The 25,874-nt window shown below is 41.9% G+C and overlaps 1 protein-coding gene across 3 annotated transcripts; it reads left to right on the top strand.

Moving 5' to 3' along the window:
* RIOK1 (RIO kinase 1) lies at nucleotides 1-25,874 on the top strand. 3 transcript variants are annotated; one of them, XM_042779225.1, is made up of 20 exons: nucleotides 1-106; nucleotides 2,673-2,966; nucleotides 3,800-4,004; nucleotides 5,160-5,250; nucleotides 6,098-6,167; nucleotides 6,861-6,903; nucleotides 7,930-8,022; nucleotides 8,744-8,856; nucleotides 8,984-9,064; nucleotides 9,602-9,688; nucleotides 10,241-10,378; nucleotides 11,003-11,106; nucleotides 12,751-12,857; nucleotides 13,463-13,528; nucleotides 15,031-15,150; nucleotides 15,428-15,481; nucleotides 16,569-16,709; nucleotides 18,175-18,328; nucleotides 22,326-22,471; nucleotides 24,195-25,874. In XM_042779225.1, the coding sequence occupies exons 2-18, from the start codon at nucleotides 2,896-2,898 to the stop codon at nucleotides 18,283-18,285; spliced, it is 1,695 nt and encodes a 564-aa protein (XP_042635159.1). In that variant the 5' UTR covers nucleotides 1-106; nucleotides 2,673-2,895; the 3' UTR covers nucleotides 18,286-18,328; nucleotides 22,326-22,471; nucleotides 24,195-25,874. The 3 variants fall into 3 exon arrangements, with proteins under 3 accessions (XP_042635159.1, XP_042635160.1, XP_042635158.1); XM_042779226.1 differs by lacking the exon at nucleotides 18,175-18,328; XM_042779224.1 differs by having other exon boundaries at nucleotides 18,175-22,471.

Below are 25,874 nucleotides of genomic sequence, written 5' to 3'. Positions count from 1 at the left end.
CCCAACAATCTCCTTTGATGTGGTTGTTCTTCCTTGCCTAGGGAATCCTCCTCTGGGAAAAATGTAACCACACCTAAAGACTCCTTCCAATCGACTATGCAGAAAGGTATGTTGGTTCTGCAGCAAGCATTTCTATGGCTTAGGGGCTCTGTTGTTTTCTGAGAGGTATCCCAAAATCTATATGGACTCAAAAGAAGAATTAAGTTTTATAGAGTATCTTCAGAGAATATTAATGGAGAATAATGTAGCTGAGGAAAATAGGTATTTTGCTTGGAACTTAACGAATGTATCACTTGGCCTCCTCCATGTGTACCCTTTTCCATCAGGATTCCTCTATCAAAAACATGATGGAACTACATGAATGTTCACAGCAGTATTCAAGTATCATATTAGCTAATTTCTCTTTCATGTATATGTCTGTCTATTCCATTTAAAGCAATGTCTTGTATGAAGTGGAAATACAGCCTAGAATATTAGAATATCAATCACACTGCATGAGATAGAGAAGATCCTGGTCACTTGCTGAGTTGCTGTAATAACTGCTCAGGATGCAGATGCCATTTTTCATTTTCAGATAGGTTTTTATGTCAATCATCTAATAAGCCCCTTGAACATATCCTTTCTTCCCCCCTCTCTTGTCTCCCCGTGCTCTATAGAGCCCGTATTGTTCATGTACTTCACTCATGTCATGGCAGTAAGAGCTGACCTCAAAATCTAACAGTATCTGTGGCTATAAACAGGCTCTGCACCAGCTAAAGATCTGTTAGACAGCACTGTGAACTACCAATTACTGCCTGGCATACTTTGGCAGGGGAGGGGAGTGTGATAGATAAATGTCATTCTAATATGCTCATCCTAGCCCATGACACTTGAAATCCTTCTCACATTTAGCCTCACCAACAAGAACATACTCTTGTCAGATTTTCCAAGATGGGCTCAGAAGCACAGGTTGCTTCACAGAGCCGGCAGGCAGTGTCTTTTCTTGTACTGAGTTGTACACTTCATCCTGCAAATATGAAAGGTGGTGGTCCTGTCAAGTCACTTCTTCCAGGAAGGAGCAGCACTGCAGTTCTCCCAGGGATTCTGAGTACAGTCTCTGTACCCAGTTTCCCAGCTTCAGTGTGAACCAGAATATAAACCTGTCCTACATAATATGTCATGTTAAGCACAGAATTAGGGCATCTTTGAGTGTGAACAAACATTTTGACTCTTAATCTTCAGGAAATATAATAATGTAGCCATAGGAAGAGTAAGAGTAGTTTTCTGAGGAGTCTTGTGTGGCAGGGAACATGGAGCTACAGTGGTCCAAGCTAAATACACAGTCTGATAGATGTCTGTCCTCCCATGGATTGGGGTGATAACTGGTAGATCTCTGACACCTTTTTTCCCATTCTCCTTTGGAAAGTATCGCCATTGCCTACTGGACTGTTTTCCCTTAACCTTGTTGCAGATAATTGTTTGTAGCACAGTTGGCGCCTGCTTCCAAAGCAGAACCTGGGACAAAAAAAAGGGTGCTCCTCTCCAAGGCTGTAGAAAAAGTTATGTGGAAGCCTGAAGCATAGAAGGAATAAAAACAAATGTGGAAATCCTCGGCAGTGTTATGTTTCAAAGAGTCCCTTGTAATTACAATAAATGGGTATGTTTACTTAAGAGCACTGAATAATTTATTAGAGAGTGAAATAATCCTGTAGAACAGCGCCTTCTTTACGCACATGGATTAACTCACACGGATTAAGAGTCCTCCAACACCTGGTTCTAGGAAAAAGATCAGTAAACAGGTGATCTTAATCTGATTTCTGTTGTAGGTGGCTGTGCATTAGGGAAAATGAGCACAGAGACTCTCAAAGAGCTGACTTTATGGGAGTGTTGCAGATGTAAATGACACCTATTGTATTAAATCTTTTTTAAAGGTATCTCTGCACAAGTGTCCATGTTTTCTGCACAATCAGAAGTTTTTCATAGCTTTTATACATACCACTTGGATAATGGGAAAACATCTACAAAAAAAAGGAAACTGTGTTTTAAAATTTTATCCTTGTGTACCAGATAGCAAAAGCCCAGCACCCACTTTTATTTTCTTAATCCTGCATTATATCAGTATATAAACAGATTATAATGCTATTCAATGCTAGGGGTTTTAGGAGCTAAGATGCTTCTAGCTAGGCTTGCAAATTTGGAATTCCTTTGGCTTCAGTTAGAGCTTTGTTTTAATAAAGATTGGAATTTACTATTTCAGAGTATACCAAATAAAATTTCTCAGTATCTACTACAGAGGACACAGATCATCACTTGTGTTTTAGGGAAAATAACCATGATTTTGTGGCAGGAATGGCCAAGAGATCAGCGATTGAAAATGCCGTGTTTTTAAGGCTATATTATTTAATATACAGATATGCCTCAGTTCAGCATTGACGTGTCTACTGGGGATTCATGGAATCACAGAATGGTTTGGGTTGGAAGGGACATTAAAGATCATCCAGTTCCATCCCTCCTGCCATGGGCAGGGACACCTTCCACTAGACCAGGTTGCTCCGAGCCCCATCCAGCCTGGCCTTGAACACTTCCAGGGATGCGGCATCCACAGCTTCTCTGGGGCTCTCGTTCCAGTGCCTCACCTCCCTGTTAGTAAAGAATTTCTTACTAATGTCTAATCTACCCCTGCTCTCTTTCAGCGTAAAGCCAATCCCCACTAGAAGCCCTTGTAGAAGCCCCTCTGTGCCGGCACAGGCTCTCCCCGCTCGGGAAGCGGCGGGGACCGGAGCTGGGGCAGGCCCGTCCCAGCCGCGCTCGCCAGCGATGCTTTTGGTCCCTCTGGAGCCGCCGTAGCGGCCGGGCCGGCGCCTGCGTCCCACAGGCATCCCGGCTCCCGGTTCCTGCCTCCTGCCCGCCGCCGCCATGGATTACCGAGCGCTGGTGATGAGCCAGGTCGTCCCCGGGCAGTTCGACGATGCGGACTGCTCGGACAGGTGAGGGCGCGGGAGGGGCCGGGCCTCGGGCGCGGCCGGGCGAACACGCGGAGCGGGACCGGGAGCATCCCTGGGATTTGCCCGGCCGCGGGGAAGGGAGAGCGGGTGGTGCTGCTGCATTGCTGGAGGAGGTGAGAGGACAGGCTGCGTGTGTCTCTCGATTTCCCTTTTCCATTTTGTGTGCTGCTTTGGGACGTACTTGTCCTGGCAGAAAGTCGTGACGCGTTACTGACATTACGGAGTCATAGCACCGTTTAGGTTGGAAAAGACTTCTGAGATCACCGAGTCCAAGCTGTGCCCCAACACCACTGCGCCAACTGGACCACGGCACTGAGTAACAAGTCTTGTCTTTCCTTAAACACGTGTAAGAACGGTGACTCCACCACCTCCCTGGGCAATCCATTCCGATGTCTAACCTCCTTTTCTGTGAAGAAATTCTTCCAAATTCTCCCCGTGCAACTTTGGGCCATGTCTTCTTTTCCTGCCACTCGTTGCCTGGGAAAGGAGACCCCCACGTGGCTACCCCTCCTTTCAGGGAGTTGTAGAGGGCGATAAGCTCCCCCCGAGCCTCCTTTCCTCCAGGATAAAAAATCCCAGCTCCCTCAGTTGCCCATCATAGGGCTTGTGCTCCTGACCCTTCACCAGCCTAATTTATCTTTTCTAGACCTGATGCAGCACCTCAGTATCCTTCCTGAGTAGAGGGCCTCAGAACTGGACTCGATAAATTAAAACACGAGTGGAAATGTAAAATGGTTTGTAGGGATAAGTGTATTGAATTTTTGGTTACTGTAACAATCACTTTTAGTTATAGAGACATTTGTGTTTCTTTTAAGTGAATCTGCAGAAGACACAGAAGCATGTAAAGAGGGTGAGGTCCCTGAGAACTGCCAGTTGTCCACGTGTGAAGAAGTTAACGCTGAGGAACCAGACGGTGATGATGACAACGATGATGAGGAGGAAGATGAAGACTGGGACTGGGATGATGAGGTGGGAAGACTCACCAAGCGCCACAATACTGCTGGTGGATGCAATCCACAGGTACGTTGAAGGCTATTCTGTGAGCCTGGAGGATGCCCAAGAGCTAAGGGGGCCAACCTGGAGGCTTTGTTTGTTGTTAGTGTTATGTTCAGGACAAATGCAAGCAGAAATTTTGCCTTGAGAGAATCCCCTTCCTTTGCATCTGTTCCACGTACAAGTATGTGTATGTACATTGTAGCCAGAGCTCCATTTGATTTTCTTCTCTCAAACCCTGTTGCTGGATTTTCTTTGTTGCTGCAGTTTCCTTCTGTTCCTTACCTTTCTCAACTTTTCTTTTTTTGCTCACCGTGATCTCCGCAGATGTTCCTTACTTTTTGGTATTTGTCCTCTGTGTTTCTGAGCATCTTCCCAGCCTTCCTGTTTATTTTTAGGCCACCCTGCCTATCCAGGGTGAAACTGGTTCTATTTTCGACTTAATAGTGAAGAAGGCAAAGAAAAATACAAGCATAAGAAATGGAGGGGGATGCTTGAAGTTAATTAATTTAGAATGTGTGGCATTGGCATAGAAAGTCTGGCTTTGTTCAGAATGAAAAGCACTCGTGAAGGTAAGAAGGGTGCTAGTTCTCACATCAGCTTGGACACTAGAGGCTGAAAACCTCATTTTTCTTATTGGTACCAGCTTAGCAGAACAGCTGAGGTAAATCAGAGTTGTGCTGATCACAGCGTAGCATGTCTGGCAGTGCTTGTCCTGGGTGGTATTTTCTTGCCTTTATTTAGAGGTGTATGGTGTTCAGTCATGGTGAAATCATGTTCAGGTGTTATTTGTGTTTGGGGAGGACTACATGTAAGAAAAGACAGAATCTTGGAACATTTTCTCAGTTCATTCCCTCTGCATTTTTTATTCCTTATTTCTATCTTCTATTCTCTTTCTTTTACAGACAGAAAAAGTGTTGTGTGAGAGACTTGTAGCTTCCTAGACTAAAAATAACTCTGGCTTGGAGCACTTTTAGAATACTGACTGATGTGTTACCTGTATTTTCTTTTCTTGATTAAAGTAAGATCTGGTGTTAATCCATATCTGTTTCCTCACCCCTTGTGGTTTTCTTCTCATAGCTTTGGGCATAGGCACTTGAGATGACTTTTCCAGTGATATGGTTTGAATTTCAAAGGGCTGTGTACAGAACATTACTTATGTTAACAAATCCTTTATTTCAGGCAAATAGACAGACCCCTAATTGCTCTTCAGCAAAACTGTCAACCCCTGCAGGCAAGGTTTTAAGAAAATTTGAGCACAAAATTAATTTAGGTGAGTATAATTGCACTGTTGTCCGTTATTTAAACACTTACCACACTGTGGCATTCTCAGACTAATTCTGCATATGTTAAGCCAGATCTCACTGGAATGGGTGAATTAACCATTGCCAGAGAGATGAAAAATGCCTTTTGAGTACTTGAAGTTGCCTTTAGTCTCCATGAACTGGCTGTCATACCCTCCTTTCTCCACCTTAAGAACCACATGGCTGGTTTTTGGGGTATTTTTTTCTTTCCCTTCGACTTCTCCAGGCGACGTGAAGTCTTTCTTCCCTCCATTCTCTGTAGGAACAAGCTCTTTGGGTGGAGGGATGTTGGTCATTCCCACAGCTGCATTTTCTAGACAAATGCAGTCCCCTGAGGTATTAGTGGGGAGTACATTATTCATCATTTCTCTCCCAGGGACACAGTTCCTGTGCTAAGCAAAGAGGCTGCCATCCCAGCTGGTGTGGTTTGAATTTTACCCTGAGATGGAGATGGCAGCTCAGCACAGCCTGTCAAGGCTAGGGGTAGCTGTGGTTGGCACCTTCTGACAGGGTAGACATCAGAGGCTGGGTTTTCCTTTATAACATAGTGGTGCCAGGATGAAGGCTGCTGGTATTTGTAGCCAAATGCAGCAGCTTTTATACATTTAGCATTTAATCAAACACTATTTAAATGTATTGTTGAGAGAATCTGGGAGGTTATTGCTTATTGTGTTAAGAAAAATGACATTTGATTGTTATAAGAGAAGAACAGACAAACTTAATGGTGAGATGTTATCCAAAAGGCATTACTGGCATCACAGTAGGAAACTTCTTTGGATTTTGGGTTTTTTTTATCTTTTTTTGCATGTTTTTCAGATAAGCTAAATTTTGATGACTCTGTTATAAACAGAGTCACAGAAAAGTCTAGACAGAAGGAAGCAGAGATGTGAGTATTACTTATGCTTCTATTTTCACTTAAATGCTTTGAACCTAGAAGTCTAGTGCTTATTTCCTTGTTTGAATAAGTTTGTCAAGAAAAATGAAGTTTAGAAGTAGTCTACATGCAGTTTGCCCTTTGGTCTTCAATTTTTTGGTTTCCGAATCAATTGTCTGAATCATCCCGAAGTTTTTATTCTTTTGTCACTGGTAGCACATCTGATTGTGTTGGTGTAATATAGTAAGGCAAAAGTGATGGGTGTCATTCCCCTGGAAAAGACCCTTTGATACTCTTTGCTAAACAGAAATCCTTAAGCCACTGAGCTAAAAAGGTATTGGAGGCCTTTTGAAAGTTCCTCCTGATGATTTGGTAAGGGAAGAGTATTTCTTAATAATTTTATTTTTGCCTGCAGCTTATAGCCCTAAGTTTTAAAGACCGATAGTTTTCTTCTGAATGAGCATAATTCAGAAAAAGCAGGAAGATAATCAATAAAAAGTGAAGGACTCTGATGTTAATGGTAGGGGTTTGTTGATTTTTTTTTTCTTTCCCTCCCTCTGTCTGCAGGAGAAACCTTTGGTTTTGTATGAACTGAAAGCCTTACTTCTTAAGGCTGTCATCTTATCTTTGACACAGAATGTCACAGTTTGCTCTGTGAAAGTACCAAGCCCATATGTGGGATAGTAACATTTTCTCTTCTGCTAGGTACCGAGTCAAAGACAAGTCAGACAGAGCAACAGTAGAACAGGTAAGTTATTTGTTCATCAAATTTCCCTTTTGACCAGAGCAAATAGTGTAGAATTTTGGAAGCAATGACAAAACAGAGCAGGAACAGAGTTTTGGAATTCTGTTTCCCTTGTTACACTGAAAAGACTTCTCTCTCTCTTTCTCTCTCTCTTTCTCTCTCTCTTTCTCTCTCTCTTTCTCTCTCTCTTTCTCTCTCTCTTTCTCTCTCTCTTTCTCTCTCTCTTTCTCTCTCTCTTTCTCTCTCTCTCTCTTTCTCTCTCTCTTTCTCTCTTTCTCTCTCTTTCTCTCTCTCTTTCTCTCTCTCTTTCTCTCTCTCTTTCTCTCTCTCTTTCTCTCTCTCTTTCTCTCTCTCTTTCTCTCTCTCTTTCTCTCTCTCTTTCTCTCTCTCTTTCTCTCTCTCTTTCTCTCTCTCTTTCTCTCTCTCTTTCTCTCTCTCTTTCTCTCTCTCTTTCTCTCTCTCTTTCTCTCTCTCTTTCTCTCTCTCTTTCTCTCTCTCTCTTTCTGTCTCTTCTTATATGAAGGTTAACTTTGGTTCCATAAACATTTTAGAGCTCATTTTTGTGTTTAACCTTGTGATTTGTTCATATGTGTAATGCAGAATTCCATCTTAAGCTTTTATTAAATTCCAAAGTACAAGAAAAAAAGCTGAGTTTGCCTTTTTTCTTTTTGTCTTCTTTAGCAAGACTGAATTATTACTAGCCTGAGCCCACATGGCTGTTCTATTTCAGTTATGGTATCTGTATCCAAAGAAAAATCTTACTTTAAAGCATTTAATGCAGCTATGGGAGATTATTTTTTTGTCTCTTCTAGGGTTGACTCGAAGTCATATGCTTAGTTTAAAAAAAAAGAAAAAAAAAAAAAAAGTGAAATATCCAGGATTCATGGCAAAATTCTGAATGGTTGCTGTTCAGATTATTATTTGATCCTTGAGAACAGTCTGATGCTAAGGGTCCTTTAATATGGTAGTAAGACTGGACACTATTGTTTGGTTTTTTTCCTCTGCTGACTTTTCTATATTAAATTTGAGGTGTTGGACCCAAGGACTCGAATCATTCTGTTCAAGATGCTCTCTAGAGGTATCATATCAGAAATCAATGGCTGCATCAGCACAGGGAAAGAAGTAAGTTTTATTGCTAATAATGTGGTAGGCTTTTTTCTTTTCAGCAATCTGGGTGGAAGTTTATGATGCTCAGAAAATGTAGTGAAATACTTGGGCTTAATTGTACATTTTCTATGTTGCTTGGTTGATAAGAAGTTATCTTGAGAAAAAAATTATTTATGTCAAAGGAAACCAATTTTCCCAAGTATGAAAGATTTCTAAGAATGCTTTAATATTATCTTAAATATGTGGATGTTGTTAATTACATCTTTCAACAAAAAGTTTTGGCAAAGTTATGTATGCCCACAGTATTAAGTAGTGCCTGAAAAAACATACAAAGCAAGATAATTCCAATTAAAGATATACTTCTGCCCTGTGTGGAGGTGGGAACATGAGACATTTGGACCGTGCTGTAGGGCCTGAACAGTGCACAGGCTCAAGTTAACCCTTCACACAAGGGCTTGTTTCAGTCCCCCAAGTGTGGATGAGGCAGAGTTTTCTTGTGCAGTGTTGATTTTATTCTGAAGGCATTGCTGCACCCCTGTCCTATCTTATGCACTTCCTGTAAGCTGCCTTCCATGGAAAAAGGATTGCCCTTGTGTGCAGCCTCCTTCAGCTGGGTGCCACGTAAGGGCTGGAGTTAGAGCCGCTCTTTTCCAGGTATCAGAATGAGAAGAGAGAAAATTATGTTGCTTTAAAGGGCTTTCCTTTAATGTTATTTCTTCCCTTTTTAATCTGATAGGCCAATGTATATCATGCCAGTACTGCAAATGGAGAGAACAGAGCAATAAAGATTTACAAAACCTCTATTCTGATGTTTAAAGATCGGGATAAGTACGTGAGTGGTGAATTCAGGTGAGTTTGACTTCTGTCTCGTTTTACTGGGGAAGAGGGATTGTTTTGAAAGGTGTTAAAATCACTGGTGCTCATGCTATGTTGATAGACTAAGAGTCCCTGCTGTCTTTTACTTCTTTATTTAAAGATTTCGGCATGGATACTGCAAAGGCAACCCAAGAAAAATGGTGAAGACATGGGCCGAAAAAGAAATGCGGAATTTAATAAGGTGATTTTTCCAGTTTTTATTTCATCATGAAGAGGCTAGCAAAACTTTTAAGTTTATAGGAGGTGCTCTGTTTCTGCTGGACTGTGGCTACCACTACCCTGTCGGGTGTCTGGAGCGTTCAGGAAAGTGTCTTAAGCTTCGTTGTGGGAAAGAAACAAAAGGGGAGGGAAGAATAAAGATCTTCTTTTGTTTTCCTGCTAATGCTCTAAGCTCTTCAGTGTCTGAACTCTGTCTGACATGACTGAACAGCAAGGAAAAGCTAGGAATAACTGCTGCTGAGCAGCAGCACGCTGTGTGATATAGGTTAATCTAGGATTAACCTGAACTGTCTAAAGATTCTTTGACACAGGAGTGCTTAGAAAAGAGTCAGAATGGTTGTGGCTTTTTGTGTGCATTTCCTAGTTGTTCTTCAGAAGAGAGAGTTTCCTGAGCTCTCATTGTGTGTTAGGTTCAAAACTGCAGAGCTGCTTTATGCACTAGTGCAAAGCAAATAGAGTTTGGTGGGGTTTTTTTTGTGGCTTTGTTCCTGTGTTTCAGGTTGAACACAGCCCAGATACCTTGCCCAGAGCCAATCATGCTAAGGAGTCATGTGCTTGTCATGGGCTTTATTGGTAAAGGTGATAGGTAAGTATGCTTAGAAAATTTATTTCTTTCTTTCTTTGGGCTTTTTTTTAGTTTAGTAATAGCTTTTCCCAAAGGTTTATTAAAACCAAACAAACCAACCCTCTGAATTCACCTACAGTTACTCTAGGCCTGTAAAGTTAACATGTGCATGTGATCTGTGAAATGGTCCCAGACATTTGTGAGCTACTACTGCAGGCAATCTGAAGCCTCAGTTGTGTGCAAAATTAATTTTTAAAGTGGCTTTACCAGAGATTAATGCTGGAAAGGTTTCTAATCATACATTATTATAGTTTATTTTGTAGTTACCTACGTAAATGTAGCATGGTTCAAAATAGCTCCTGTTGGAAATGGAGATCCAGAATCTTTGGCAAGCATGTAGCAAAGTTTTGCTGCCCTTCCTGCTGGCTCCGAGGGTTGCTCATCCTGACTTGCTTGTCATACTCAGGGAGTGAAAGGATCAGGCACAGCAATTAAAGCATTTGCAGCTGGTATGAAGAAAAAAAAAGTATTTAGTTTCTGTTTTTTGTTTGGTTTTTTTTTTGTAATTTCAAGGCCTGCACCTCTGCTGAAGAATGCTCAGTTATCTGACTCCAAAGTCCGGGAGCTATACCTGCAGATCATCCAGTACATGAGAAGAATGTACCAAGATGCCAGACTTGTTCATGCAGATCTCAGTGAATTTAATATGCTGTATGTTTGTAATCCGTGCTCTGAATTGTGACATCTAAAATGTATGCATTGGCAACCTCTGTGTGAGAATACTGATGTACCTTTCAGCAAGGGCGGGGTCCTTGTCATTACTGGGTTTTGTAACTTAGCTAATTAATTATGTAGCCTTTTACCCAGATCTGGGCTTTCTCAGTTAAAAAACCCAACAGGCAAACAATCAAAAAAAAGAAAAAAACATTTAAAACCATAACAAAATCACCTCACAAAACCCCCTTGCAACCAGAAAGAAACCCTGTCAACTCAGGCAGTAATTAGTAAGGTATCATTTTTATATAAGGTATTTTATGTAAGTAAGGTATCATTTGACTGCTATATTTTTAATACTTGTTTCTTGGGTTTTCTTTTTCATGTGCCTCTGCTTTTTTTGCTTATGAGCAGACTATTTAAAAAAAAAGTTTAATTACACAGCTTGTGTAGAGGAGGGAAAGGATTGACTGATGAAAGCCACCCTGGCCCTAATATGCAAGGCGTATTCTGAAGTTTAGATTTTTTTTTTGCTGGTTCTGAAGTTTGAAGCATGCTTTGTTCCCTGCCCCTCAGTAATCTGGTGGGGTTGTTGCAGCTCTGTGTGGGGTTTCCTTGCAGGTACCACGGAGGGGATGTGTACATCATTGATGTGTCTCAGTCCGTGGAGCACGACCACCCACACGCGCTGGAGTTCCTGCGCAAGGACTGTGCCAACGTTAACGGTGAGGGGGCTGCACTTCAACCCTTGTTCTGACAGATGGTGTATTCAACACAATGGACTCGGTTCACCTTATGTTCTTTCAGGAGTAACTGACTGTAGAAGCTGTCAAAATTCCATTAAAATACTTCCTCATGACTTCCTCAGTGAGCAGTGTACTGTGCTAAGTTCAGAGTAGTGCAGCCTATTTTGCTAGAAATCATCTGTCTGAAATGAGTCACATTGCTGAATCCCAGGATAGATCTAAGATCACTCCCAGTCTGCAGCAGTGCTCACCCTACTCTTAACTTCCCTTAAAATACTGTGCAGACAAACTGATGTGTTGCCTTCTGTGAGCTGAATCCCTGTCTGGAATTCCTCAGCTGGCAAGAAGTGTTATAAAATGTTATAAGGTTCCCTGCACTTACTTGTTCAGGGCAGCTGAGAGGATCAAGGCACAGAGTAATTAATTAGAGATGTTATCACTTGTCATAGCGTTTTGATAAGTTTAATGGTGTTTTTATTTTGAGAATTTGGTCTTCATGTGTGAATGTACGTATTGTGTAACAGATACTCACCTCCTGGTAGGGTGTGTCCCTGAGGACAAAAAAAATCTCTCATTATAGGCTACATTTCACCCCCTTACTTTTCAGATTGACTTTTCTCTTATTTTAGAGAGACTCTTGGAAATCTGACACATAATTAGAAAAGAACTGTGTGTTTGTTGATATCCAGTATGCTTCTTTTTCCTTATTCCTTTTCAGTTCATGCATTTCTAGTAACTCCCTTCTGACTCAACTGGTCTCATCCTTGCTCTTTATTTGTGTCTTTTGGCTTACTTTCCCTAGATATTCTAGTGTCTCAGTGAATTGCAGTGATTTTGGTGTTGTTTTGTTTGTTTTTTTCACTGCAACTTTCTCTGTCTAAACCTGTTGCAGAGACTCTAAGGAATACCTGGTTCTGTCCTAAATGTGATCTTTGCAGAGGCTTGTGATTCCATGGGCACAGAGAGCTGCCTCCGAAAGAAGTCCTTTTCTAATCTTTCTATGATTAATTTCTTACAGTGAGAGATCTTCTGGGAATTTTAGTGGGAAATACTTATTAAACAGTCCTCAGTGTTACTTACTGCTGTTTTTCAGAACAGAAATGCAGCCTATGAATTTGTTCATAACTGATTTAAGCAACCAATTCTGAGTGTAGTAGTAGTGAGGAAGATTCTAGGACATCAGTGTGTCTTCCCTTTTGGGTGGATCATAATGAGGCTGTTCTGTGTTTCAGTTGCTATTTGTTTCTCTCTGTTTGAGGTCTCCACTCCTTATTTGAAATACTTTTTTTTAAATCTTAGTCATTGCATATATACACCTGTCTTGAATTCTTTACTTCTTAGCCTCTACTCCATTAAGTCGGGATCTTGCTGAAATTGATCTGGCTTTTATATTTTTGCAGTTTTTCTCCATTCAGTATTTGTTGCATCTGGGAGATGAACAGTTTTATTTTAGATAGTCAAGAACCATCTGGTAACTAAACTCAGTAGGATGTAGAATGTGCGGCTGAGATTTTCCCAAGTTATCGGTGTTGTTGGCTTGCTGGAATTGTCACTTAAACATCTGAGCTGCGTATGTTAGATGTAATTACTTATGGGTTTTGTCTCTCCCTTGTTTCGTGGCAGACTTTTTCCAGAAGCACAATGTTGCAGTGATGACTGTGAGGGAGCTGTTTGAATTTATTACTGATCCTTCTATCACAAGTGAGAACATTGATGACTACCTGTCTAAGGTAAGACCTCATGGCCTTGTTACTGAGAAGAGGACAATAAAATCAGATCTAGTTCAGGCTCCATCATCTCATTTATTCTACATTCCACTATAAGGAAGCCAGCAGATGACAAATGCTAGTGCTTCAAAAATGCATATAGATCTTTTCCATTGATACCATTGTAGGGTGACACTATTTGCATTGCATGCTTTCTTAGAAAGTCTGATTATGAAGGCTCAAATGTCTGTCTGAGGTGCTATAAGAACCAGGATGCTTTAAGTTAACTCTTCCTTTCTGGCAAGGAGGAACTCTGCAGAAATACAATTGTGCTTGTATGTAGAGTGGTGTTGTATGTCCTGTAGCCACAGTTTGGTCTGGGGGAGCAGTGAGTGTGTTTTTACCTCTGTTTCATCTGCCCTGATCTGCAGCTGTCACTGTGCCTTGCAGCAGTGCTGGTCACCATTAGGTGTCGCTGAAGGCATTCCCATAGGGAAAGCTGGCGTGCGTGTGAGCGCGGTGGAGCACAGAGAGAAACGCAGATGGGAATACTTGGATGTGATTTTAAAGGCTTAGTGGTGCGATTCTAAAGAATGATAACTTTTTTGTAATGTTTTGTATTTCTTTAGGCAATGGAAATAGCATCGAAAAGAACAGAGGAGGAAAGATCCAGTCAAGATAAAGTGGATGAGGAAGTGAGGATTTCTGTTCTTGCTAAGAAATTAATATTAACCTTACCTCTTCTAAACGCTGAAAAATGTTCTGTTTTCTTTGGAAAAATGTACAGTTGATGATAAGCAAAACGTTGTTTGTGATACTGAAATGTCTTCACCTAGTTGAGATGTGAAGTATTAAGGGATGCCATGTGTGAAAGCTGACAGCAATAAGCTGTTAGAATGCAAATATTCCATTTCCTAAACCATTTTTTCTTTGCTCACATCTAGGTTCCTTGATGTATCTTCCAGTTCAGCTTTAGTTCACAAAAAACCTGAGTAGAGAGATCTGATTATGCCAGTGGTTTTGGACCAGTGATACAGAAGCAGGCTATTTGGACACGTGCATTGGCCAAATTGCCTGTCTAGTTCCACTGCCAGTCTAAATCAGTTCTTTCACTGCTTTTACATTAGGTGAAGCCATCTCAAGTCTGTTCCAGAAAGCTGTTAAGGTTCTGGAAATGCTTGATGTAAAGATAGAACCATTTCTCTTAGTCTTAACTATCTGTTCCAGAAGAGTTTAAAACAAACCAAAACCAACAACCAACAGAAACCTCTTATATTTGGGGTCAATACTACTTAATTTATTCAAGACTTTTTTTGTCTTGGAGCTCAGCAGGTTTCACTAACCACTTCAGGCTTTGCCAAGGAAATGTTTTTCGTGTGGCCTCAGCATAAAACTACTCAGCTGTAGAGTCAGGATCTAGTGTTTGGTAGCAGGTTACTCCTTTGTTTATATGAGGTACTCTCTGTAAGAGAGGTGGTTTCCTTGCAAAAGCATAGAGCTGAGTAAGGGCAGCTCTGTGGAAGTGGGGACGTGTGCTTTGTGCACATCTGTCAAATGAGCAGTGATGATCATGAAGTACTAAATCTGTGCTGGGAGTGAACTGATAGACCATGAAACAGAGAAGCGAAACACATCTTTCTGATCTGGTAGGGTCATAAGCTTGCTGAAAGACTGTTCCAAATGTGACAAATTTTATGTATGTTGTTGACATTGCAGTTAGTTTATATTGTACTGTACTGCTGCAAGAACCTTTTTGGAGTTGATCTGTAGGTTGAAGTGAGTATTGTTGCATAAAGAGATTAAGTTCTAGCAGTGCATTTCAATGGAGTTGCCTCCTGAAGGCATTATAAACATTACAATAGGAACATTAGAAAAATTCTTAGGACACAAAACCTTAGGACTCAAGAGGGCTAAGAGATGGTCGGAGAATTTTGTAAGTGCTATGTGAGTCATGCTGAGGAAGGAGCCTTATTAATTGTGATCTATCAGTAATGTTTAGGTTGCACATTAAACCAGTCCCTGCAAAAAATAACCATATAAAAATAACTCTGTCATTCAATTGTTAGTGGATGACTGCTGTGGTCACTTGTTGTTTCTCTGATTGTGATTATTCTTATAAGGATGCATAATTAGGAGAAAAAAGCATCATTGCACTATATGTAAATTAGTAAGCTTGTGTTTCCTTTCACTGTGTTAGGTATTTAAGAAGGCCTACATACCTCGAACTTTGACTGAAGTTAAAAACTATGAGAGGGATGTGGACATAATGATGAAATTGAAAGAAGAGGATATGGCATTGAATGTTCAGCAAGATAATGTGAGTAGACTTGTTGAGGCCCTACAAAAGGAGGGAATATGAATTCTTACTGGAAACTATTAGCAACAAACAAAAACAGAAGCTTTGCTGCCAAGGTGTGGAGTACTAAATCTATATCATACTTTAAAACTGTCTGGTTAGTGCTTAATGCTAACATAGTGGATTTTATCCTGGTCTTTATTTCCTGAAATTTATTTTTAAATAGTAACTTTCTCTGGGCACAAAGAAGTAAGACATAATTTGGTAATGTAATTTCTTCCTCTCTCCCTTGGAGCAGATTCTCTACCAGACGGTAACAGGACTGAAGAAAGATTTGTCCGGTGTTCAGAAGGTGAGAGGGTCTTTTTAAAATCCTTCATTTTAGCCATTTTCAGAAAAGTGCTTACAGGTAGTTCAGAGAATGCCTGGTCCTGCAGCTGGCTCCATGAAAGAAACCCCTTGTGTGCAGAGTGACTATTTGTGTCACTGGCATGGCAGTGTGTCTGCACAGCACAGAATTTGCTTCCCTGCACTGTGGCTGGTGCTGGGTTGCTTGAGAATGAAATTATAATCCTTGCTGTGGCCATGATGTCTAAAGTTAAGGTGAAAATGAGGGCAAGTGTTTCCTGATTATGGAAAATGTAATTGATTTAACCTATTGCATGACTGCAAGTTTTAGTATGTTCAGGGTATCTGTTGTAATACTGCGTAAAGAACAGTCCTCCAGTACAAGGCATATAATAGTCTTACTATATTTGAAGTACTTGACATTGACACTTCTGTAAAGTAGATTGGATGAGAAGTTGGATACAGATCACTTGGAGCCATGTCATTCAAGGCAGAAGCCCTGTGTGGATTCCCCCTCCTTACTTTGTGAATATTCTCTAGCAGTGGTGTAGACTCTTGATTTTAAATGGAAATATAAATATGGGTGAGATCAGGCTGTAGCACAGTCTCCAGGCTTGTTTAAGAATAAGTGAGTGTTCCAGTGCAGATATTTGTGTTTGCAATATAGAATACATACAGTGCCCCCAAGGTAGATTTGGGCATGATCCAAGGATAATTAAAAATAGGCTTCCACATATGTTAGCAAATTGCTGTTTAACTTAGGGAAATTAGTTTGGGAGTGCAAATAGCAGCTGTGCTTTGAGCCCTGACCTAAAAGAATCTGTGTTGTACATTCTAGATTCCTTGTTCTTAGTTTGGCTTAACCTACTTTTCATTCTTTATCTTAAGACTCTGTGAGGGCTGTGGTAAGGGAGATAGCATCAGATTGCTCAAGGGTTTCTTTGCAGCAGGTTCTGTTTTCTATTTTGTGAATATATGTACATATATATATATATATATATATATATACACACATTGTGCATATATGTGTCTGTATGCTGTCATTAGGTTTCTTGATTTTGATTTGATATAAATCTTGATATATCTTGCAGATTCCTGCACTTCTTGAAGAGGCAGACAATTCAGAAACAGACTCTGATGATGATGGTGACAGCTCAGAGGACTCTGATTCGGGCTGTAAAGAATCTGTACATCCCAAAGATAAACCTGCTGAAGTTAGCATGGACAAAAAGGTCAGCTGGCCGGGAATTGCTTGTTTTTCCCACCTTTGCCTATGTGACACACACACAAAAAATCCAAATTTAGTGGCTCTTACTTCTTGTTTGAAATAAGCTGTGAACTTTTCCTGTTGTGTAGAACAAGAGCAGAGGCAATGAAATTTCATTGGGGATGCTTTATTAAAGGTGGTTTTATGTAGAGCAGTGTGGAACACAACTCTCTGTAGCTTAGGCAGAGCTAGAAGAGAGATCTCTACAGGGAATTACAGGGCTACACAAAGTACAGTTCAATGAAACCTGGGCAGCTTTTCAGTCCCTCTGGCTACTCTTCAGGCTTTGGTGTTCATTATCAAACTCTTTGTGCCCAGACTGAGATCACTTGATCTGTGGAACTGGAGATTTGGTGACAGTGTTTGTACCACAGTGGCTTTTGCAGTACCATTAGTGCAGGCTGGCTAGCTTTGCTGTGGGCAGGAGATGTAGTGCAGTCCAGCAAAGGGGTTATGGTTAGGGTCTGAGGTTTGGGTTTTTTGAGGTTTTATTTTCTAAACTGTAACAGTATGCTCAGTTTTGGTGAAGCTTTCCTGCAGAGTATCACTCATGAGTGAGAACGTTTTGGCAGCCTTTTAGGTGCTGTGCAAAAAAAAAAAAATCAGGGTTAATCTTACGAGTTTAAGGGGTTCAAGATTTGGGACATTGCATTTTAGGTTTTTCTTCCTAGAAAAGGTAAGATCATACATTTCATGTCTGTCAAATAAAAATACAGTGCTCTACTACACACTACCAGTCTAGAGCTGCTGCCTTTTAGAGGTGAATCAGGGAAGTCTTGGCCACTTCTCATCCTAATTTATAGGTTTTCATTTACACTTCTTTTTGTGTGAGATGAGGGGTTTTTTGTAACCTGTGTGTTTAGCTGTAGGTTGAACAACTGGTTAGCAGCAATTACTTCTATCTGCCCCTTCCACATTGCTGACTTTTGGTTTTCTAGTTGAGTCTCATCCCTTGTCTGGCACAGATTTGCAGTGTGTTGCAGTAGCATGCCAGTCCTGCTGATGATCAGCTTGCTCTGAGTTATCAACACTTACTGGATCAATATTTTTGCATGACACATAGAAACGCATACTCTAGTAGCCCTGTGGGTGACAGAAAATGTAGACCAGACAACCTGTTGTAATCTTAGGTGTAAACAGCATGAGTTGAGAGCCTCTTTTTCACTTTCTTCAAAGGTTGCGTGAAACTCAGGTTCTAACTACTTTGAATTTTGCCTTGTCATTACCAGTGTGCAGGTCTGGGCTCCACTCCCTGTGTTTTCTTTCTCCTTTCCCCTCACAATTCCTATTGATTTTAAAAATTTCTTTATCTTGATAACCTTATTTTTATGTCATGTGTTAATTAACTTGTTAATGTAAAAATTTATTGACTTGCTTAAAATTGTTAATTCCCTTCTGGCTTTAAATGAATGATGTTTGATTCCTTATAGGAAAGGAAAAAGATGGTTAAAGAAGCCCAAAGAGAAAAGAGAAAAACCAAAATCCCAAAGCATGTGAAGAAGAGGAAAGAAAAGACTGCAAAAATGAAGAAAGGCAAATAAAGTCAGCTTTGGCTCAGAGAAAGGGATGATGTGTTATGGACTAGTCAGTCACCATCTTTTTTTCTTTATTAAAAAATTAAATATCCTTTATTTATATACGTACAGGATGAACTGTGAGGGTGGTTTCATTAATAACATGGTGTAATTGTTTGAACAGAGTGTAAGACAGAGGTTTCTCAATGGGAAAAGAATGAGTCGAACATTTGTGCCTGCTAAAATTCTTTACCTGTGCAGGTTTGACTTTTTTGGTAAACTCACATTGGTTTGTTCCTGTGGTCTTACTCATCATGCCTTCTTCACAGTATGAAATCAAATTCAGCTCTGCACGTTCTCACAGTCCCCCTGGATAACCCTGCAGGCATTTTGCCTTTGCTGTCTCCCTGTGCTTGCATCGCCATTGATGTCCAAGTGCACACGTGGCTGCAATCCCCATTTGACCTTCACAGCTTCTTTGATGCCTTTGGCTACAAATCTCGTAACAGAGGAACCAATCAGGGCTTCCAGATGTCTCTCTCTCTGCTCTCCTTCTTAATCCACACAGGAATTGATAGCACTCTCACATAAGTACTCATGTAACTGTAGCCAGTATTACTGGAGCAAGCAAGACTGGTATTTTCTCAGCAAAAGGGGTTTTTTTTTGGAACACTGAGATGAAATACGTGCATTTTGAAATTGGCATTACATCAGGGGCAAGAGAGAGGCCAGCCTCTAACTTGGTAGTGAAGGAAGGAGGAGTTGCAGGACCTCTATCCAGAGATGAGGGAGTACTGGTGATGGCTCTTTCTCATAACACCAAGGGCTTAGATGCTGCCAGAAGCATGAACACTTTTATTTCCTGCTTGTGTACAGAGATATTCACGACAGCTGGGATTCATGAAGACAGTGCACCAGGAAGTGTGTGTAGGGCTAAGGGTTGTGGATGGAGTGGGGAATTGTGTCCAAGTTGTTGCCTTTCCCCGGGAACAAGTTGTGCACTGGGCAGACCTCTGTGGTTTTGGTGAAGTGGGGTAAGCATAAGTGACTGTGAAGCTGTGTGTGCTTTACTTTGTGTGGCTCAGCAATGGATGACTCCACCAGGAAACTGGTCCATGGCTGATCAGTGTGAGGTGGGGGTTGTCAGACACAAGAGACAGTCACCTTCTCCTTGGATCTGGCTGCTCTGCAGGTGGGGATAGGTGCTGGTTCTTGGCAAAGAGCCTGGAAACTCCAGAGACAGAGCATGTCCCACAGGGCAGTGTTTACCTCCTTTACCTGAGGAGACACTTCAGAGAAAGGAGGCTGCTCTCATCTGTGCTTGAGGGAAGAGGAAATGTCTCAGCCCACATAACCTTGTCTTCCCTCCAGGCTGTGCACCACAGCCTTATCAAGTTTGCCCAGCTCTAACTGTCCTGTAGCAGGAAGGTGATCCTGAATCTGTCATTTTGGATTGGAACCTTGCAGCAGGACTGTCTGTGCAGGCTGTTCAAAGCAAGAGCTGCCTGCCTCAGGTGTTTGCTCTGGGACAGGTGTGCACAGTCGGGGTGTTGGCAGGGGACCTGAGGTGAAGCACAGCCAGAAAAGCCCATGTGCAAGTGGAGATGGCCTGGGCATGGCTGTTGCAGTGGGGTATGTGCTTGTCGAGGTAGGCTGTGAGTGCAATTCATGTGTCCTGGCCGCTGTAAACCTGACTAAATATACTAAAGTGAGGCAGAACACAGGAATAGGGTGGGTGGGGAGCTTTTTGGATCAGAGCCATGAGATGAAGCATCTTTGGGGTGATCCCTGAAAGCAAGAGAAGGGATGAAGAATGCTATGTGTAACTACAAAAGGCACCGGTCTGATTGGGTGTGAGGAGGATGAGGATGGGATGGCATGGCTTTGTATCCTGTGCTAAAGGAAAAGCTTCCAAGTAGCACAGATACCCAGTTTATCCCCACTTTTCCCCCAGAGATTAGAATCCTACAAGGCCTGCTCTTTTTTCCATGGCACCTGTGCAGACAGAGTAGTATTACCATATATACCAGTTCTAGGTATAAAAACAATGAGGAAACAGCTCAAAGCTAATGCTTCCCCTTTATCTTCCATAATTTTCTTCCTACCCTCTCTTCCTCCACTCCCCAAGACTGAATTTGCTGGTAGGGCTCTTGGGTCTCTTGTGGACCATTGCAAAAATCTCCATCATGGAGCTCACCTCGTGTCACAGCACAGGCAGACAGACCCTGGAGAGGTGGGCTGTGGGGTGCTGGTGGGCTGTGGAGCCAGATGACCCTGAGATGTCACAGCAGCAGTGAGACTGAACTGTGCCGGTGTGATACCTACCCCTAAGACTGAGAATTCCCTTCTGTTGACTACAAACACATTCCTCCTCTACCCCACTGCTCACTGGGTGTTCCAGTGTCAAAGTGGAGCACTCACATTACTGTTTTTCCCCTTTTTGAATGAGAACATCTTTGCTGAGGTCATGCCATAAACTCTCTTGCTTTGTCTCTCAGGCTTTGGGAATGTTTCTGCAAGCAGCACTTTTGATAATTGTCTGGTGTGTTTTTCAAAGCACAACTGTTTTGTTTTCTGTCTTCACTGAAAATGGATTAGAGTCCAGTTCTGTCGGGCAATCAGAAGGAATTTTTACAGCTGTAAAAGCAAAACTTACAACTGCTTTGATACTCCTTTCTGTCTTAAAGTGCTGGAGGAGGATTGGCTTAAAGATGGCAGGATAAGGTGCTTTATGCAGAGGGCAGGCTGTGAGTGGGTTGTGGCAGAATGTTGCCTCTGGTGTTTGCACTGGTGTGGGTAAAAATGGGCTTGAAATTAGCTGTCTAATCTGAGATGCTGTTAATTTTATATATATAAATATAGTTTTTTTTAGAATGGACTGAGCATGTGAAAGACATAAAATTCTCAGGCACAGGTCAGATGCGTGGAAAAATGCATTTCTGGGATTTTGTGGCCAGAAGATTTAGTGGCATTATAAAGCTTATAAGTATGTAGAGTGGGAATATTTACAACTCTCTTATCAGAGATGAAAATGTAAAAAAAAACCAATCTTATCTTCCAGGGCCTTTCCAAGTAGTCCCATCTTTGCAGTCATTCACTGGGATTCAATGGGAGAGGACTGGAAGGAGATACTGCTAGATAATATATGTTAAGTTCCAAAAAAGTTCATTAGTGAGGTGGTGGAATTTTTTGGGAATTTCAGCCCCCCACCCTCCTGAAGTTCTGCAATGCCATGTGGTTGATTTGCATTCTGAGCATTGATGCTAGTTTTCCTCTCAGGTCTGAGGTCAGTGCCAGGATGGTATTAATTTGTTGTTTTTTCCACACAATATATTTTAGTATATGTAGCAGCAGAAGCATTGGAAGGTGGTGTTTTGTGGATTTGGTTTCCCCATGACGAAGCCAGTAAAACCAGCTTTGTAAGGATACGTCTGCTCAGAAGGATTTGATTTCCATGCTGAAATATTTTGATTAAACAATGCAACAATGCACAACCAGCTGTGGCAGGCTGCTTTTGGCCTGTGTGCTCAGGCAAGGGTCACACCTTCGTGGTGCTTCAAGACACTAAAGAAGTGAGGCTGACATTTTCTGAAGACCAATGCATCCTGCAGATGGTCACAGGTAGTGGAGGAGCTGATGATGAAGAACTGTGACAGCTGGATTCCAGAATACCAGGTTAACTCAGAAAGTTAACTCAGAATTTATTTCGAACCTTCTAGGACATCTCTGTAAAAATAAACACATAACTTAATGACTCATTGTTTTTACAGTTGTAATTTTGGTCCTTCTAAACTGCTAGTAGACTTTCAAAGCAAAAATGCTGACCCTTTGCCTTAGTATCTCGTTATTTTTCTGGTCTTGACATAACCTTATGTTCCTTGTGATAATCTTCGTGTCCTCTAGAGGGAGAAGTAAGTTCATGCTCAAACAGTGTTGGAACGTGCCAAGGCTCCTTTAATATGTGGAAAGTGCTAACTGTGTTTCAATCATCTACCTCACTTTCTGTAAATTTTGATGGAGTTGTACATGCACCTAGATGTTATTTCTTTTTCCTCCTGATTTTGTAGTTCTTGGACAAAGTTTTATACCTTGAGGACATGGGGCCATGATTTGTTCTGGGCCAGGGCAGGCCTGCAGTGCTGGGTTTTGGAAGAGATTCTAGATGACACATGACAAACACCAAGGACAATTCTTTCCCTGATGAAGGCTCATGGTAAGAATCTAAAGAATATTAAGGATATCATTCTTCAGCTCTCCAAATTCACAGGCATAAATACTCATCTTCTATGTAATGCAATAGGTAGCAATCATTTTGGCACAATCACTAGCCCTAAACACAGTTTGAGTTGTTGACAGATGCTGGGGTTTTCTTCCCCTTCCCCACCTCCCCTCTATGGTTGTTTATTTTCAAAGGACTGACATAAGAACAAACTTGGCCTTTCTTCCTGACATGCAGCAGCCTGCCTCCAACCTCTGCAGCCTGCCTGGAACTGTAAACTCTCCTAAGCAACAGTGTGAATGCTAGACCTAGCCTGCAGCAGTAGGTTTAAGGCTGTCTCTCTAATCTAGCCCAGAGATCCATGTCTGCAGCAAAGGCCACAAGGCAGGGGCTTGCATTTGGCAGGTACTGCTTGGGGGTTTTTCTTGTTACTTATTTTTCTCTTTTCTTTTTTTTCCCTCCCAAATACAGCAGGCTATGGTTGCAGCAGGCTGTGGCAGAACAGGATGAAGGGTGGCCAGTGACCCTTCTCCTGGCATTAGGACTGGGTTAAGGGCTGGCATGAAGGCCAGTGATGGGAACATGAGGACAGAAAGCCTGATTCATAGTTATCTTCTGGAGATTCAGAGCATTTACTTGGCATTTCAGCTCTTGAGCATTGTTTTCATCCCTTTGCCTAATCTGAGCCTCAACCCTTGAAGCCAAAAATGAGCCCTGTGCTCTGTGTTGTCACTTCCCTCTCAGACTCAGCCAGGTGACTGCAGCCCCCTACCCATCAGGGTCTGGGGGCAGATCTGGCCCTTCAGTGCCTCCAGCGCTGAGTGTTAACCCCAGTTCCAACTCTAGCCTTGCCCTGAAACAGGAAAGTCCCGTGTTTCCCAGACATCATTCTGGGATGTATGATTGGCACCAGCTGGCACCTAAACAAGCAAGAAACAAAGCTGGTTCTGCAGTCCCTTCACTCCATAATCTACACCCATGATCAGATGGAGCCAGCAGCTTGCCTAACTGGAAATGTCCAGAATCAGCCTAGTTTGGTGGTACTTCCAGGATCCAGAAATTAAATTCACTCTGTCTTTAGCCCTGGCTGTGTGTTGCCTGAAAGATGGATGAGACTCAGAATGGGCAGCTTTGTAAAGTCTGAGTGGATGTTTGAGGCTGAATTCTGAGCAAGGAAATATTGCAGGTTTGCCATCCATGCTTTGGTTAGGGATGTGGACAGCAAGTCTGAAAAGGTGTAGTATGTTTTCGATTCTTCACTGTGCAGACTGGTGTTTGTATGGTATGTAGGTTAAAGTTGCCATATTGATAAGGTTGCTGTTGACCTATAAATAGTCGAAGGAGATTGGAGTCAAGGTTTGGACAGGGAGGGCTGGGCAAGCAGGCTTCTCACTGGATCTAGTAAGGATTGAGAGCTCGGGTGAGATTTGGTGTGTAGAGCTGTTTGGGGTAAGGTTTGCCCTGAGGTGGTAAGAAGACCAGTTTTGGTCTGTGTGCCAGGGTTTGCATTGGGGATGCACAGAGCCCAGAGAGCTGTGAGTTGGCAGGATGAGATGAAGGCTGATACTGACTGGAATGGAGAGCAGAGGGGTTGCTGCTTGTTGCTGTTTGAAAGAAAACATCAAATTTATGTGCATGACATAAGATGTGCTTCTAATGCTTTTCCTTCTTGATAGAAAAGAAACTTAAGGAATTGTTTGTTCTCTCTCTTTGTCAGGTTTCTCATTCTGTGGTCCTCAGTCAGGCACAAGCTTGTGGAGTGTTAAAGTGGACATGTGTTGCAGAACGCTGTGTCTCTCTGGGCTATGAAGAGGACTTTATGTGACTTGAGAGCTACCACTGTGCACTGTCGACCTCAGGTGTGACAGATACCTGGGCCCTTGAGGAAGTGTAAGGAGGTGGTACCATCCTGTGTGAAACACACTGTTCATACAACTTGCTGTGCTCTAACAGTGGTGAATATGGGGAATGCTTGTTCTTTCGGTGGTAACTCAAGTGATGGAGCAGTGGTCTGGAGAGACAAAAGTAAAGGGGAAAGAGCAATTGAAGAGGAGAAGAGGTTGTCACTTTGTGGTTCTTCAGCCTCTTTTGTGCCACTGCTTGTTCTCAATGCTGTGACCAATTGACTTTCAAGTCCCCCTGCCTTAATGGTCCAACCTTGTCTCATCTCACCTTCGCTACAGGCTACACCAGCTCCAGATGGGGAAGAACAAAGGAACAGCAGGGAGAGTTGGAGGCTCTTCTCAGGGCGGTTTTGACTAGTTTGAGAAGCCACTCCCTGTGGGAGTATGTGGCTGAGGAGGCAGATTTGCAGTGACTTGACTCCGTGACATCAGGTGCATCAGTGCAGCACAGGGTGCGAGTCATTACTGGGGATGGGAAGGGACCAGACCAAGGGCTCAGTCCTGCTGAAGGCTCAACTCCTGGTGCAGCTGAAGGAAATGGAACTTTGAGACTGACTTAAAATGGGGCTGAAGAGCTTGCAGCTGAAGAAGGGGTTTCTTGACCATGTCACATTTCTGGTTTTCTGGCACTTTGGTATTGGTGGAGTAGAAGAAAGTGAATGGTTCCTTCAAAGCTGTTTTAAAAGCATTTAAAAGAAGAGTTCAGAAGAATCCATTGTGCGTTGTTTTTTGTTTTTTTTTCCTTTTCCCTGAGCTTCTAAGGATTACTGTTTATAGCCCTGAATAATTAGCAAATACCCTATTTGTGAAGATCTCTTTTCAGCCATCCAAAGTGATTGCATTAAGATGTCATTCAACATTATACACATGGTGGAGAGAAAAGCCAGTCCTGGTCTTCTCTCAAAGTTGAACAGGCTCCAGCCTGTAATGGAGCTATTTATTTATTTGAGAGTGAAGAAAAGACAAACAAAATTTGTTATTGCGTAAAGGAATCAAAAAACAATTTGAACTTGATTCACTGTTGGCTTTCCAAATATTTCAATATAAAACTTTCCCAAGATCCTGGCAAATCCCTGTCACACTTATTTTATGAACTATTTCCTTTCCTGCAGGTTAACTAGCAACACTCGTTTTTGTGTGGGGAAATGAGTAGCTATGCCCACAGATGTTACTGCAAAGTGATTTCAACTTCAATAAACAGAAATGAGATGTTGGCTTTCTGTGACTAGCCAAGCCCTTTTATAGGAAGCCCATCAATTACATTAAGTGCCCTGTGGCTGCCTGTGCATTGTGCTGTGCAGAATTAAAGGATTACAGTTTGTATGGGATTAACAACCTGAGATTATCTCAGCTGGTCAGAGCAGGGTGCTAATGACACCAAGACTGTGGGATCAATCCCTGTACAGACCATTCAGAGTTCAACTCAATGATCCTTATGGGTCCCTTCCAACTCAGAATTTTGTGACCTGGAAATAAATTGACTATTTCAACAA

This window comes from Catharus ustulatus, chromosome 1 (genome assembly GCF_009819885.2).
Source record: "Catharus ustulatus isolate bCatUst1 chromosome 1, bCatUst1.pri.v2, whole genome shotgun sequence".
Taxonomy (NCBI): domain Eukaryota; kingdom Metazoa; phylum Chordata; class Aves; order Passeriformes; family Turdidae; genus Catharus; species Catharus ustulatus.
This window is presented reverse-complemented; position numbering and strand designations above follow the sequence as displayed.

Excerpts from the sequence above, each read along its gene's own strand:
- RIOK1 (XM_042779225.1), top strand. The coding sequence starts at position 2,896 with ATGGATTACCGAGCGCTGGTGATGAGCCAGGTCGTCCCCGGGCAGTTC. Across the intron at positions 9,689-10,240 it reads TTTATTGGTAAAGGTGATAG|GCCTGCACCTCTGCTGAAGA; the intron begins GTAAGTATGCTT and ends TGTAATTTCAAG. Across the intron at positions 13,529-15,030 it reads AAGATAAAGTGGATGAGGAA|GTATTTAAGAAGGCCTACAT; the intron begins GTGAGGATTTCT and ends TCACTGTGTTAG.